Here is a 16,728-nt window from a genome sequence, read left to right as displayed (position 1 = left end):
TTAAAGAGGTGTCCTAACAGACTACAGAAAGAAAGAAAATCCTGTTGACATATGTCACATCTAAACCAAAAGGCTCCTGTAATGAAGTTATGCCAATAGTGCTAAGACTGCAGCCCACAAAGAGGGCTAGAAAAAAACTAAGCAATATGTATCACTACAAATTTTTCGTTACATGATCTTTAGTTCTGACTTCTGTTGCAAGTCCTTTGTGGGTTTTAATTCAGACTGTGCATTTTTCCTTTCAGCCATTTCTGAAATCAGGGTCAAAAGCAGCCACAAGAGATCATATGCCTCCAGACAGAATCAACTGTACAAACAATACATTCTTAATCAAACACCCCTGTAAAAGGACCCCTAATCCCTGGGAAATTTATTGTTTTCATAGGAAAGTAAAGATGGAGCAGTGTTTAACACATATAGTATATATACTTTGCATGTAAAAATAATTCTTCAATGAAAGAAAATGGGGAAAAATATGCACAATTCAAACCAGAATCACAAACCCTTTTGCCATAAAATTCAGTAAGAATATTTCTCTTTTTTTTCAAAGGGAATAAAATAAAACAAGGCTTGCTTCGCCTGCATAAATGAAAAGTGCACCTGTATCTGAAAACATCTTTAAAGCAAGGGCTTGCCTTTCTTGTTGGTACAGGCTGCCCAAGGAGGTCATGGAGTCCTCCCCTCTGGAGGGATTGAAAATCCACATGAATGAGTTCTGTCCTAGGTCCTGTCACCTGTCCTAGGTGACCCTGCCTTGACAGGTGGTTGGACAAGATGTTCTCCAGAGGTCCCTTCCAACCCAAACAATTCTGTGATTTTGTAATAATACCACTGCCCCAGTTCTTACCACTCCTTGAGAGAACTCAGATTATATGTACTTCAGGAATCTTGTCTTACATTACCAGAAAGGTGACCATTTATTGTATTTTCTTACCTTCTACCATTATTTTAACCATGATGCTGTGGAATATATTGGTTCCAGGCCTGAGTTACAGGTCTTGCTCACAGCTCTCCCTTTCTTCTGAAAGGTGAACAACAGCATTAATAATGTGTCTCTCCTCACACCTCTGGAAAGGTCTTTAAAGACAAAAGACAATAATTCCAGCCATAATAAAGTTTCTACCCTGTCAAGTAAAAGTGCTAAATGTGAAGAATTCTGTTAATGCAATGTTATGATTAAGATTTTCAATAAACCACAGCAGGGGAAGCCTAAATTCTGTCTCTTGCAGCAACTCTAATAGAGCACAGTTAATCATCTGAAAAAAATAAAAACTAAAAGAAAACACACCCCAAAAAAATTAAAAAAAAAAAATTAAGAAAACTGTGCATGGCTGAATACAAAACCTGAAATCAGTGTGAACATATTTCACTAATTTCCAATAGGTTTTGGATCCCATAATTTTTGGGCTTTTTTTTTCCTTCAATATTCAAGAAGGCAATATTATTTCCTGAACATACTTGTGTGTATGCTGGTCATATTTTCAACTTCCTTATCACCACCCCTCCATGCTACTTCCAAGGAGATATAAAAAAATGTTCTGGAAAGGTCAGAAGTTACAGACTATCTGAGTCTTCCCTGTAAAAATAGCCTTCTGCTAAAAACAGTGAGGACCTTTACACTTTCCAAAATAAGACAAAAATGAATGAAGACGAATGGATAGAGACACAAACCCCCTAAAGAAGACATGGTGATGGTATGAGAAACTACCAGTGACACCATTATAATCTCAAGGTCTACAAAGTGTCTTACTGTAGGTAATAGAAATAATAAATATTTTTAAATATCCATTTAATATCCAATAAATTTTTTCAAATATGTGAAGAACACTTAAAATCAAGTATTCAGCTGTTATCTCTTAAAACTGATATTCAGCAAGTACAAATGACCAAACCTCCACTGATGTTAATGCATTTACAGAGGCTAAAAAGCCATAAAGTGAGTTTTGAATGATCTTTTAACAGAAAAAGCAAGGGATACTGACCTCATTTGTACCATCACCACACTCCTTGCTGCTTGTAACACACCAGCATGACATGAGCAAAACTTTCCAAGGAAAAATCTGTATTTGTGCTATGAAAAAGCATGAACACTTCAATTGCCGGGTCATCATTTCTGACAATTTGAAATCATCAGACAAGAAAGGCTTATAAAAGATGAATGGTTATCTTGTGCTTAAGACATGAGCCTGAGTTTTTTCCCCTGGCTTTGTCCCAACTTCTCTATGGCCTCAAGCAAGCTCTACTAGCAGCAGTGGCAGAAAAAGGCTACAAACTCACTTTTGAGCATAGCTCTGAGAAATAGTTCAAAGCTCCCTAAAGACTAAAAAATAACTTGCCAGAAGGACAGAAATAAATACATTAACTAAGCAGGAAGGGTTATTGGTAAGATTCAATGCCTGTATTAGGATTATTACTGGTAAAGTAAAAATTTATCTGGAAATTAACAGAATAAAGATGGCACAGTTATAATTATGCCTACATCAGTTAAATAATTAGGGGGAAACTTATTCTACACTAGGTCCTGTGTACAGTTTTAGGAAACAGAAGTGGATCTTCCTGTTCATGCTTCATCTCCTAAGTATTATTCTACTTTACTATATCTGTAGTTTCTTTGATGCATGTCAAAAAAGAAATCAAAATAGCAAGAGATTTGCAGGGGAACTCCAGAAATGATTCAACTTCCAACACAGCACTGACAATCTGCTCCTGTGCTATGCCTCAGTCATGATGTAACAAAGGCAAAACCATTCCAGATGACCCTGGCTATTAGCAGCAGGTTATTAACGCAGCACTGAGATTCTGTTGGTGTACTTCTCTGCCATGAGAGTTCTCTAAATCTCTCTGCTAACTTCACAGTTCCTATCTGCACACTGGCTTCCCTCTAGCCATCTCCAAGCTGAAGAAAGATGTCACTACCTCCACCAACTTGTGTAAGCAAACACAATACTACTTCTCTAACTTAAGAGACTTCTGAATTCTTTATGCATGACAAATAATAACCATTATAGGAGAAAGGCTCACATTGTCATGCAGCCAATATCTCTAATACAAAACTAGAATTGTGTATGGATATGCACTCAGCAAAAAGGGAAATATTTTCTAAAAACAGTGTATGAGGCTTCAAGACATCATTATATAAGAAAATGGCCTCTAAATTTGATGTATCAGACATATTTACTTGCTTATTCAGATATCAGCATATATTAACTTCTGACACTTGAAAACCTTTTGTTTGCAACTAATAGAATGAGAGCAGAAGTGACCTTAAAAGCATCTTAGAGTAATGGAAGATTTAATAAGAAAATAACATACTTTTGGTCTAGCAAAAAATGTGAGCATATTAATAATAGATGACCAGCACTACTCAGTACAATATAGGGATCCATGAAACGTTACAAGGCTAAGTCTCATGCTGGTGAAATGCTGGCTGGTAATCCTGATAGAGTCACTACGTGTGAAAGAAATCTTCCCTTGAGGATGTCCAGTGGGTATATTCCCAACCACAACACTTTTCAGATTGGAAGAGGGTACTCATTTTTGCAGGCTTCCTAATGGCTCAGTGATTTCATCTAATGGCACCCTCTAATAGTGCTTGCACTTACCAAGCTCAGTTAGTAGCACAGCTGCCTCAGTTACAGCTCAAGCCCTCTGAGCAGTGATTCCACTGAGTGAGGATGCCAGTACCTGCAGCTCCGTGGGAGATGAGGTTACTCACTCGGATAGAGAAGGCACTCAGCATTTAGCACAGTCAGACTGGTGTGCCACTGATAGTTTATGTTCTTTAAAGTCACAGAGATTATTCCTTAAACACCAGCATAATTTATTGCTTCACTTTTAGAGGAAGAGAATTGAATGTGAGTGGCCTGCCTTGGAAATTACTCTTCTGCCTAGATAGCTGGAATTCGATACCTTCGTCATTCAGAGAAAATGCAACAATTAAGGTTTGCCACCCAGGAGATTTGGATTTCTTCTTCCTATTGCAGTGAATATCCTGTAATTTTTTAGCCAATTCCAAAAACTGGATTGAACAAATGAGTTGACAAAGTACTATAATAAGAAAACCGTGAACTCACGGTCTTTTTAGTGCAAATTGAACAGTGCTTCAATCAGCAGAAACAAAACTTCTCCCTGACTTAGAACTACCCCTTCCCTGCATACAGATGGCCAGTTCATGTATTTAGGGGATACTTGTTTATTTTCCTGTTCTCCAGAATGTCCTTAAGAGGCTGACTCTTATCTTCCCCAAGTGCCTGTGGCCAGAGGTGACAACACAAGGAATAATCCCCAAAGAAGCATCCTGTCAGAGCAGACACTGCCTCGTTCTTCAGGAGAGCTAATTGTGTAGGGACCAAGTCAAATCTGTCACCTCCTGAAAATAATCTTTCCAGAAGAGTCTATGCTTACTACATTCCTCCTGAAGAAGAGATTTTTGTCTTTGCAGTATATTTTAGCACCTCTGAACCACTTTGCAAACAGTACACAAATAAAAAGAAATGTGTTCTCCAAATTATGAGCGCACCCAAATGCAGCAAACTTGCGTATTGAAATGTTAATATGATCAGTCACTTGTCGCCACTATAAAAAAAGGAATAGTACTGTGTGCAGAAACATGAAGAATCGTGCACCAAGCATAAAACCAGCCTGAACTATGACTCCAGAGACTTTCTGTAGAGTGTAAAGAAAAACATTTGCATGCTTCTTTTTCTGACTCCACTACCAGTTTTGGTTTGTAAGTGCTTGAGGCAGGTTGTATCTTAGACACACATTCAATTCCAGAACCAACCTCAGCTGCAGAGGGCTTCAGATGATCTCTAAAAGGACAAACCCAGCCCTTAACTTGAGGCTTTATTTAGTTCAGCTTCTCAACAGATGAATATACACAGTGAAGCCCCCAGCAGTACTGGAGCTCTCCAGCATGGCTGGCACATGGGCTAAGTACAGTCCAGCCCAGAAATCTCAGTGAAAACTAAGAAATTCATGTGGCCAAGACTTTCACAGCCAAGAGGACCAAATACATAATAAAACCCAAAAATAAATAATTAAATTAATACAACTGCAATTAATATACCAGAATTTCAGTTCAATGAGATCTTGGGTCAACTTGGACACTCCTTTGGCCACCAGGCACTGCCCAAACAGTTTCCTCAGCTTTCAGTCCAAGTATGTATCACATACTGACTTAAAACACTGAAACCTGAAACCTTTCATGGATACAGAAATTGCAATGAAATGTTTTGATGTCACCTTCTTCCCCACCCCTAGAAGATCCAGGTTTGTTAAGTGTGGCCAGAAGAGGCTACAGGTTATATTTCTCTCCAACTATCACACATACACTTCTTTTAAAAACGCAGGGTGTGTAGAAAATTTCAGCAGATCAGGGTGGATGCAGATTTAGTATCTGTCCCACAACAGAACAAGCAATAAGGTTCATGTACCTGTGTGATGGGTGTCAGTATGATCCTGGTGAGGCTGTTTCACAGCCTGCATTACCTCTGTGCAAGGCAGCACATCACATCTCAGCTGCACAGGCTATGCTTTGAAAGGGTCATCAGTGCATTCAACTGATTACAGTTGTGCAGATTAACAAATGTAACTGGTTACAATTAAAATGTAAACACACTTATCTTTGTGATGTCTAATTCATGAAAAAAAACATATCAGAGAAATTAAAGGCTTTATAATTTACTTGAAATAAACTTTGGCACCTTGTGGTTACTTCTGGCACAACTCAGTCAGCTTTGGCTTTCATGGTGGCTTTCATAGTGATTTTCAACCACTATGAATGAATTACACATTAGTAATAAATAACTTAAAGCCATTCATGGCATCTAATATATTTCAATATACTTAAAACTCTTTTCTGACATTTGAATGAAGTTTGTATATAAGCTACTGCCATTCATATGTTGAATTTTTCACTGTAAATGCAGGCTTGGAAGCATCTTTTTTCAGTCCCTTCCAACACTCCCATTCCAAGTGCTCTAATAACTGCAATAAAATTAATGACACTACTAGTTCATCTATCTGTTATCACCAATTCATATTCCCTTCTTTTCTGAACTAACCAAAGCTTTTCATAATGCTTTACAACCAACATCAAGTGAAGAACCACAAATAACTGTGGCAACTATACAACTAAAGAAAACTTATGTTGTATAGCTGCAAAACACTCAGATAAGAACATTGTATTGGGGCCCATTTACAGCCACAAGTGAATTTTTAGTCTTGACTGGTTTGGGGAACAGGGTCTGAAAAAAAAAAAAAAAAGGGAAGAGATGAGATGAGATGAAAAAATGTCTCCCAAATTTGGGCACTTTCTAGGCTTCCTGAATGCCCATGTTGGTGGGTACACTGAAACAGGTATTTTACAAATGTACAGCTCACTGACTATAGTCTGGTTAAAGAATCTTCAGTAGCTGAGGGGATCTCCATGGGAAGACCATCTATCTTCAGTATTCTGAGTAGCTCCATCTGCATTCGAGGACACAGAGGCTTTTCAGGTCTCTATGATGTAAATTATTCAATCAGTAGGAGCAGTAAGGCTTCTATAGCAGTTAAAATATAAACATACTTACCCTAGTGATGTCTACTTAATTCATGAAACAAATACATATTAGAGAAATTAAACACCATGCTTACTCTGCAATAGAAAGATACAACAAACTTTAAGCAGGAAAAATAAATGGCTCACTGGAAGAGGAAAATTATATATTGTTTTGATGTTATTCTTGTACTATAATGCACTACAGTTTCCAGCTTTAGAATTCTTCAGCTTCAATTCCATAGTTTGGTGATTGTGGAAACTAAACTTCCAGAGGAATGTTTTTCTATGTGCTACATATTACCAGAATCCTGTTTCCAAAATACATTTAGACATGAGCTCTTTTCAGTCCATCTAAGAAGTTGCACTTAACTGGGAGAGGTTTTATTGTGGGAGGTTTGGTTTGGTTTTGTTTTCTAGGAAAATACAGATTTACAAGTTTACTCATTTCTGCTGTGGCTTGTGCTGAGCTTCACTTGGACTCTCCTAAGTTCCAAGAGCACCTTGCTCACAGGAGATTCCAGAAACTGCTTATGGGGCAGTGAAGTTACAGCATTTCCAGGACAACACATAGTATTCAAAGCTCAACCAAAAGCAAAAACTAGAGCTGGATGAGAAACATGCCAGTCATTCCAATCTCCCAAGAAAAAATCATCATCATCATCATCATATGATTTTGCTCCCCTGGCATTTTTTATTCAAAGGGTCTGACACAAACACAGTAACTTTACATCAGAATAGTGAGAAACTGGCTTAGCAGCAGCAGCAATACGTCAGAAAAGATAAATAAAAATCTTTTCCTTAAGATCTTATTTTCAGTGAAACCTGAGGCAGGAATTCCTCCCACACAGAGAGAAAACTTTCATCTCCCTGATGAAGAGGGCTTCCACATCCCACTTTTCTTACACTCATCTAAATACACCTTTCTATACTTTTCATCCCATGCTCCCACATAATCTCCTTAACTATAAAAGCATTTCAGGATCTTCCTGCTCATGCTTCATCTCCTAAGTATTATTCTCCTTTGCTATATCTGTAGTTTCTTTGGTGTGTGTCAAAAAACCTCCTCAGAGACTTCCATTGGGCTCATTGTCAAGCATATACCCTTTATTTATACTTACTCAGCCAAAACTTCTGTACTGATGAAACTGACAAAAAAAAAAAAAAAAATAAACAAGAGACCTGTGGAAGAACCAAATGTGATTATTCAAGATTAACTCTCAACATAAATAATTGGTTTACAGTTATCTTCCTTCTGCATTTCATAAAATTTTCAATTTTATTTCTTTGAGGCATTCACTTCTGTAAGGGATATTTTCCTGGCTGAAACTGGCTGTTGTATTAAGTAGAAAATTTTCCTTTTTCTTTTACTGTATTACTGGCATTCACCAGGTAGAAGGGGTTCACTCCTGCCTTTGCTTGAACATACCATTTTAAAGAGCCTATATGTAAAAGAATGACTTTCAGCAACTTTAATGAGAGCTGTAGGGCATTCAGCAACTTGTAAGAACAAGTCCCAAATCACCACAGCATTAAAAAATCCATCTGAGTTGAGATTACATGCAAGATAGGGCTGTGTTTGAAGAAAGACAAGATGATAGGGAAGTATAGTAAAAAGTAAAAGGTCTAAAATAAAATCTTTTACTACCATTTCATTACCAGGGTCTTAATCTCTGTATGTTCCTGAGATCAGAGTACAGTGATAATGCCAGTTACCACTGTCCTTTACAGACCTACCAAAGGCACAGATCCATAGCAAGACTACAAAGATTTCACTGGTCGCATATAGAAGTACAAAAAAAAATAAAATAGCCCATGACACACTAAAACCTGTCACAGTGCTGCTGGCACAGCTGTGTCAAGGAATTGCAAGTCTCAGTGTAGGAGTGTCTTATCCAAGCCCTGCTGGCTTACCCTTTAGGAAAGTATGCATTAACTGCTCATGAGAGATGAGAAGAAAACTGTTTCATCTTGGACAAAACAGAGCTGCTTCAAGATTCAAAGTGAGACTCTTTCCATTTGCTACTGCCTGAATTTTGTTTTCAAGAGAAATTGTACTAAATAAAAAGCAGTAAGCAATGCTCTTTCTAACCAGTGATAAAGTTTACACAAAAACAATGCAATTGACTTTACTTTTCATGTTCATTTAATGTCACTTATAAAGCTTACAAATATATCACATCTAGCAAGAGCTAAGGCAGTGGTGCAAATTTCATTGCACTATCATGCTAGCACTCCTCATAAGCTGACCTGAAGGAAACTTTGGCAAAACCATCATTTTGGTCTTCACAGTACCATGCCCACCAACCTTCACCCTTCTTATATAACATAAAAGGTGGAAATTAGCACAAATCTCTACATTAGGATGACATTTTTATGCTGAGACTATAGCAAGACCAGTATCATTTAACAGAAACATTTCATAATGACATCTACCCTCATCTAACCTCCAGTGAATTTCAGAATGTGTAGAGGTGAAAAACCCTGTATCATGTTATCAGTTTCCTGGACCAAACAGTCACTTTATTACTACTCCTTTAGTCATCTAAAACCAAAAATGTGCAGTTTATTTCCCTCTACAGACAGAAATAACGGGCTTTTTGCCCCAAAATGACTGCTTAGCAATTAATTACAAGACTGACTGAATGAAATATATTTTGCTTCAATATTAATGAGCTCAAAAGATATGATATACTGCATTGTATCACAGCATTGTTACTTATGAAATAATAAATCTCCAAGCAATCACAGGTACTTCTCATTTACTTAAACATTGAAGTTTGACACCAAGAGATGAAACAGAATTGTTATCGCCATATCAAGCCTATTTCCACTGCATTATAAACACAACAAATTAAGAAACTAACTATTTCAAAATAACTCAAATTACTGTATACTTCAAATACCTTCCCAACAAAGAATTGAAGACCCTTATTCTTTATGCTCTGGTAAAATCACAGGATAGCCTAAGTTGAAAGGAGTCTTTAGAGGTCATCTGGTACAACCTTTACTCATAGCAGGGTCAAATTTGATATCAGATAAACTTCAGTTAGATCAAGTTTTTTAGAGTTATGTTTAGCTCAATTAGAATTTATTCAAGGATTGAATTTCCAAAACTTTTTTCAAAAACATGATCCAATAATCCCACTATGATTTTTTTTTTCTAGTATTCAGTCAGAACTTCCTCCGTGTTGCACCCTGGGTCCTTTGCCTCTCAGCTTCACTGAGCACATCCGAGAAGTGATCATCTTAGCATGTATGGAGCACATTGATTTCCTCCAGTTCTTATCAACAAAGTAGTACAAAACCTCCACTCACTTTTCTTGTATAATATCATGGCCAATGATTGGTGTGACTGGTTTCACTCTCTTTGGTCATCTAATCAACTAAATTCATATCATAGGGGGTCCAAAATGCAACACTTTTACCTGAAAAATTAAGGTAAATTTTATTACTTATTTGTAATAATTTAAGACAAATTTACCAAATTTGTCTTAAAACTAAAGGGCCTCTGTATACCCATAAGATACAAGTAAAATACAGACTGAAAACATGAGTTAAGATTAGCTAATCTTACAAGTTTTTATTTTGAGTTCCAAACCTCACAAAATTCGCAATATTTAAACACTTCCTAAGCAACTGCGAGTGCAATCAATCCCAATATGATCTCCAAAAAAAAACCTACAGTGTTCAAGTTCTTCAAATCCTACACAAATTCCATTTAGATACAACAATATTCTATTGAATTCCAATGACTTTCTAAACCACAATATTTGTTTCTTAGTCACAAGAATGGGGTCTAGGTAGAGTGTAGTAGATCTTGACATAGAACCAGATCAGAAGCATACCTGAAGGTTCTTACAAAATTTACTGGTCTTATAGACAGGAAAAACAGCTATATAAATCACAAGTTTCAGTGTATTAATTGTCATTATTATAATTGAAATCTTAACTCTTTCACTTCATCACTATAAATATATTCCTTAATGTTTATATGACAATTAACTGTCCCACAGTCATAGAGCAGCCAGGAATTGTAGAAAAATAGTCTGCTGTGGTGGATGAAGCCAAAAACTGAACAAGAGCTGAATGATTGCTTTCAGAAATGCACCCAGTTCAGAAATTTCAGAGGACTCTGAAAGTTCATGTTTCCTCAAGTTTTGAATTTCTCACTTTGGAACACTGAACAGCAGAGGTCTGACATGCAGCTTCAGCAGGAGGGGATTTCTCTTCTGAAGTTGAATTTCTGGTGCACAGAGACATTAAATCCTACAGTACTGATGAGCTCAGAATGTGCATTTTTCTAATAGGTAACTCCCAACAATTTTGAAAAATAAAAAAAAAAATACAAAGCAGAAAACAGGGTTAGTTTTTACTCTCTTGCTCCTGATGAGAGAGATCCTAAACAGTATATAATATTATATATTTTTTGGATTGTGAATTTTTAACTCAAGTAGTTCTACTGGATGCAGCATATTACTTCCAATGCTAAGGTTAAATATATAAACTATAAACCCACATTACAAGCGTATCAGCCTCTTAGGCACAGCCACCAGCAGTGATTACATGTTTTGGGAATGTCATTTGTGTTATCAGAAGAAAACACCATTCCCACCTCAGCTGTTGTAACAGAAAGTGCAACATCCTGCAACCAGGACATTGTTCAGGGCTAAAACCCCAAGCTTTCTCCATCCTTGCTAGTACAATAAGCACTCCCTCAACTTCCTCCATTTTCATCAGTGGACAGATGCTTCATCTCCAGATCAATGGGCTGGTAATTCTTTAATCAACATTAAAAGTGCACCAATTTATTGGTTCGAAGATTTTACTTTCTCAAATTTATCAATTCCCTTGAATCCCTGAGCTGTTAACTGAATAACTGGTGTCTGTCAGTTCTAACATACAAGCATCAAGAGTCAAAGTCATAGAGTGTCCAGCTCTATAAAGTATTTAAAAATGAGACAAAAATCTATGCATGATGTATGCATATATCACTTCCCCACATAACTGCTGAAATTCCATGATGTCCAGTAACAAATGATGAAACAGTATTGTTCATTCTAACAGATACAGTCTCATCTCCAAATGTAAGGATTTACATATGTCAATATAATTAATGTTAATGGCAATCATAAATCTTCTGAATATTGAAAGGGATTAGGCTGTTAAAATGACCAATTGCCCTTCCCAAACACACACTAGTCAAAACATTTGTACATAGAAATTGTGTTCTCACTGGAATAATTTTTCAGTGTGGCCGGCTGACACTTTAATTATTTGGAAAGTAACAGGTTAAGTAGGGAACAGCCTATTTTACACTAGCTATAACTGGATAAACCATACACTTCTAAATCAGGACCTACGGAATGAACACACTGCAGAGGAGCCCAAGGACAAACACATGAAATGAGACTGTCAAAGCCATGAAGGGACTTAGTCACACACTTTTCATCAACCATCCCTTCACCGCTTTGAAAATCTCATTCACCATCCCTGTATTTAGAGTTCTTTGTATTCATTTATCTGTACACTTCTAGGTCCCAAAAACTTCCACTTACTGTAAATGTTGAAACAACATTATCCTGCTAAGGCAGTTTCTCAGAAACACATTTTCAAAGCAGCAGGAAGTTTTTCACTGTGCGACATTTATTAACACCAATTGGATTCACACAGCTAAATCTTGCTGCAATTCATTGTCAATTTACCCCTTCCAGAATTTAATATTTTTTGAATTTTTTTTTTTATTTTCCAAACATTTTCATCTTTCAGTGTTTTATGGCATGGTATCTGCAATAGCACAGGCACAATCTTTGCCAGCTGGTCTAATTTTCTGGTACAGACAAGGCCAATGTCTCAGACTTCTAATGGCATCAGTAAGAATTATGGCTGTAATCCAAAGGATTCATATGTCCTTATGATATATTTTCCCAATATATACATAGCTCCTAATAATCTTAATGACATATTTATGCACAAAAAGATACACATACACTTCATTGTTTTTTGCTCAGACACCTTTGGCAATGGCATATGACAATGCTTCAGTCAGGAAGAGCAAAACAGGGAAAGATCAAGGAGTGGCAATGGGGCAAGATAATTTTGTGTTCTTCTTACACAAAATTTCCTTGGTTTTCAGAAGCAAAATGCACATGAAGGAGTTCAATGAAACCCTGAAAGTGATGAACAGCTTTTCCTGAACTTCTGCCACCTACATTTCCATCTCAATGATTTTTTCCAGAATTCTGCATTACACATAATGACATGGATTCCATTTACAAATGAAGTTATTATTAAATGATAGGAGATTAATTACAGACTGTCCTTAGGATTACCAAATGAAACACTTAAATGCATTCATTATAAAAAAAGTAAAAGATGTCAGCAGAAAAACTCCACTTTCGTGGATTAAAGCATAACTGAAAATCACTATTATTGCCATTTGATGTCAAAATCCCCCAACAAACAGGACTGAAAATTACAAGCAAATCTTCTTGCAGTTAATACACTTCATGAGTTAACATTAGAGAAAATGTATTTTATTTACAGTAATGCAATAGCTGTTTTCCTCTTCACTTTTGCCTTGGCTATTTGTTTATACATTGCTGGGATAAAGAAGGCAAAAGTTAAAGACAAAAGTTTTAAAGAATCAAGGAACTGTTCTTTGAGGACACTGAACAGTACACTCATCTTTAGAGCAAGCAAATCTTGTTTATGAACATGTCTCCAGGGATTTGGCTTTTTTACTTTCCATCATACACAGAAGAGAATCTACATAGTATAAGCATGCTATGAAAGGTTTTGCCAGCTGTATTCAATTAGAAACTTCTTTCTCAGGTAATATCTAAAGGTTAATCCTAAGGCTAAGCGTGAGCTGTTCCCAGCCACTTCTCTGACATGAGCAAAACATGACTAACATAAACAACTTATTTTTTTAAAATATGTGCCCATCTGTTTTCAAAGTTTTTTTCTGAAGTTGTATAAATCATCAGTACTTCTGAAATTCTACAAGTTAGCAGTACAAATGCTTGGATTTTGCAACATTTAATCTAAATATTGTCTACAAAATCACTAATATCTCTTTCACCCTTCCATAGGGGATGCAAAGTAAAATAAAACTCACTTAATGAGAGTAAAGTCCAGGGATGCAGTTTTGCTGCATAAGTTTTATATTTATGATCCCTAAGATATTAGAAAAAGATTTAAACCCTCTGTGGTGTTAAATTCTATATATATAAACTGAACACTACAACCACTGAGATCATGGACAGCATCTGAGCCTTAAATTCATGGGCTTAGGAATGATACTCCCCAATTTCATTCTCCAGCTGAGACTCTCCAGATCATGCTGCCACTTGCTCCTCCCTCTCCCCCCTCTCCTTTCCTCCTGCAGGTGCCTGGAAAGGAGTATTAGAGGCCCAAAAAGCAAAGACCATGGGTAGAGATAAGAACAATTTACTGGAAACGGCAATGAGATAAGAAAAGGAACAGTAACAGCGACAGTGTTAATGACAAAAGCATGCTAAAGAGAGAGTGATTCGCATGCGAAATGCTCACCCCAGCCCCACCAGACCGCAGTCGTGCTCCCCCTGGCTTGGAACCAGGGCCTCTCTCACTGCTCTCTCCAACTTGGGACTGGTGCCACACTACCCCAAACCATACCCCAAAAGAAAAATGGAAGGACTCCATTCTCCCTGGAAGGGAGTCCTTTTCCTCCACCTGTGGCAATGATGTGAGGTAGCACAGAATAGCCTCCAGGTTCCTTGCCATGTCCCCTTCAGGCTAATGCAAAAAAAATTAATCCCGTCTTGGCTGGAACCACGACATAATAACTACTAGATTACTTCTTGAATATAAAGAAAGACTTCTAATCTTAAATGAAAATGAATTAAAATGACAGCATTTTGCGATACAGACATTTATTAGCACCTGAAAGACATAGATATGACAGTGGAACAAGACTATAAAGCAGGTAAGGACAGCAGAAAAAACTATGCATTGAAGTAATTTTTGAAAGTTGTTATACCATCTGATAGGTCTTTTATAAAACACAACTCTTTTCCTGAAAGACTTTTTATGCATTTCTCTGCAGATTATGGTGGCCATTCACACTTTACATCAATTTTTATAGCCTCCCAGTAATTCTACAGAATAGTAAATACAGTTACTATAATCCTCATAACTGGCAAAGAGATATATTTGAAGAAATAGGGTTTGTTTCTCCTCCCACATGCATGATGTAAATCAGGAGCAATTCTGCTGCAGTCGTTAGCACAAAACTGATACAAAACAAGAAAAAAATAACAGTAATGTACACAGAACACTTTCCGTACACTAAGAGTACAAAATCATATGCCTCCTCTGGTTTTTGGCAAGGTTGTGCCGCTGAGTTACTTACACCACACTAAGCTCATCACTCTATTCACATGTGAATAAGGTCCAGACTCACACTGGAAACAATGGAGACACACCAGTTTACACAGGCTAAGAGCCTGGCACAAAGCCTTGAAAATGAAAGATTTTCAAATAAATGCAATATGTACAATTACTTCTGGAGTATTACCTCTGAAACAGAAGCGATTTTCAAAGTGTTGTAAGAGAAAACTAGAAAGATCGCAAAGGATTACGAATACAAACAAACAACCCCCACCCCTACCCCCCCACTAAATGCATCCTACTTTTCTTCTTTACAGACACACACACACACAAGGAACACCGCTCATTTTAAGAGAGATCATGTGGCAAAATGATGAAACTGAGTCACTAGAAAAAGAGAAAAATCTTTTAAAACACTCTTGGGACCAGGGACTACCGTTCAGGGGAGAGTATTATTTTATCATCCTGCTAATGAGCCAGATGAAGGATTAGTGTTGTTTGGCGGTGATTTATCTCAACAACTGTTTTCTCTAAAATAAATATGCCAACTCCACTAAACAAAGAGAAGAAGAGGCGCCGTTCTGTTGTTTCAATTGCACGCTGAGGAATACTTAAGCAGAGGAAAGGAACCCCAAGAAAAGTCACGGGAGAGGGCCGGCACACGCCGCTTTTACACAGGTTAAGAAAAATAGAAAAAGAAAGAGGCGGCGATGCCGGTCCCCGCATCTTCCCACCGCGCCGGCAGCGCCCAGCAGTGTCCGGCCCCACCGCCGCCCCGCGGGCACTGACGGGGGCACCGTAAGCCTCGTTCCTCCCCTCCGCCTTTGCTTTGAGCAGACAGGGGAAACCCCTGCCTGGAACCACTCGATTCCACAGGGGGAGTGACACCCCGAAGCGACACCAGGGCGGGGGAGCCGCTCTCCCTCAGGCAGGGAGCGCTGACACCGCCCGGGCTGGGGCGCCGCGGCATCCTCCCCGGGTCGCCGACCCTGTCCGTCCCCCAGCCACGGGGCCGCTCTGACCCCGAGCCGCCTCTCACCGCCAAACTTACGGGCCGGGGCGCGGGGGCGCTGGGCGGGCGCGCCGTCGGGGCGGCGGGCGCGGACAGCTCCGCGGCCGGGTCAGCGCTGCTCCGCGCTCCGGTGGCCGTGCCCGGGGCGGGGGAGAGAGCGCCCGTCCCTGCCCGCCTCCCGCGAAGCCGAAGCGTGCCCCGGCACTCACCAGCTGCAGCGAGCAGAGGAAGATCAGCGTGCAGCGCCCCGTGCAGCAGCCCATGGTGGCAGCCGGAGAGCCACCGCCACTCCGCTTCTTCCCTCCCGCACTGACGCGGCCCCGGAGGCGAGGCGGGGGCTCACCGCATCCGGACGGAGCGGCCGGGCGTGCGGGTATCCCCCGCCTCCTGCTGCCTCGCTCCTTTGTGGAGGGGCTTCTCTCGGCGGCGGGAAGTAGCGCGCGGAGGTCGGCGCGGCCCCAGGGCTGGGAGCCGGCGGCAGCGGAGGGCTCTGCCCGGCTCTGGGGAAGGGGCAGGGGCCGGGGGTGGGCGTTCGCGGGCCGGGGCGGGGTGGGCAGAGGGAACGCGGGTGGGGAGGCGGGGGGCGCGGGTGGGCGTGCGAGGGAGGGCGGGAGCTGTGCGAGGTGTGAACGGGAGAGGAGCGGGGGTGGCGGCGGGCTTTTCTCAGGCGCCGTGCCGGGGATCCCCGGGCGGGCAGTTTGCTGGGATTTTGGAGGCTCCGAGGGCAGGCTGTGCTTTAGGGGAACTTGGCGGGAGGGGCGGGGGACTGTGCGGACAGCGGCAGCCCGGCGTGAGCCGCTTG

The 16,728-nt window shown here is 39.7% G+C and overlaps 1 protein-coding gene across 3 annotated transcripts in view; it reads right to left on the bottom strand.

Moving 5' to 3' along the window:
• The window catches only part of NKAIN3 (sodium/potassium transporting ATPase interacting 3), a 335,000-nt gene extending 318,581 nt beyond the window's left edge, over positions 1–16,419 (bottom strand). For all 3 annotated transcript variants that reach the window (XM_015648896.3, XM_015648869.2, XM_015648887.2), the window contains exon 1: positions 16,136–16,419. In XM_015648896.3, coding sequence (XP_015504382.1) covers positions 16,136–16,189 — 54 coding nt within the window. In that variant the 5' untranslated portion in view covers positions 16,190–16,419. The remainder of the gene's footprint in view (positions 1–16,135) is intronic.
• Positions 16,420–16,728: the final 309 nt, after the last annotated feature.

Source organism: Parus major, chromosome 2 (genome assembly GCF_001522545.3).
Source record: "Parus major isolate Abel chromosome 2, Parus_major1.1, whole genome shotgun sequence".
In the NCBI taxonomy this organism is placed as follows: Eukaryota; Metazoa; Chordata; class Aves; order Passeriformes; family Paridae; genus Parus; species Parus major.
The sequence above is the reverse complement of the archived record's forward strand: the minus strand, read 5'-3'. Positions and strand labels throughout refer to the sequence as shown.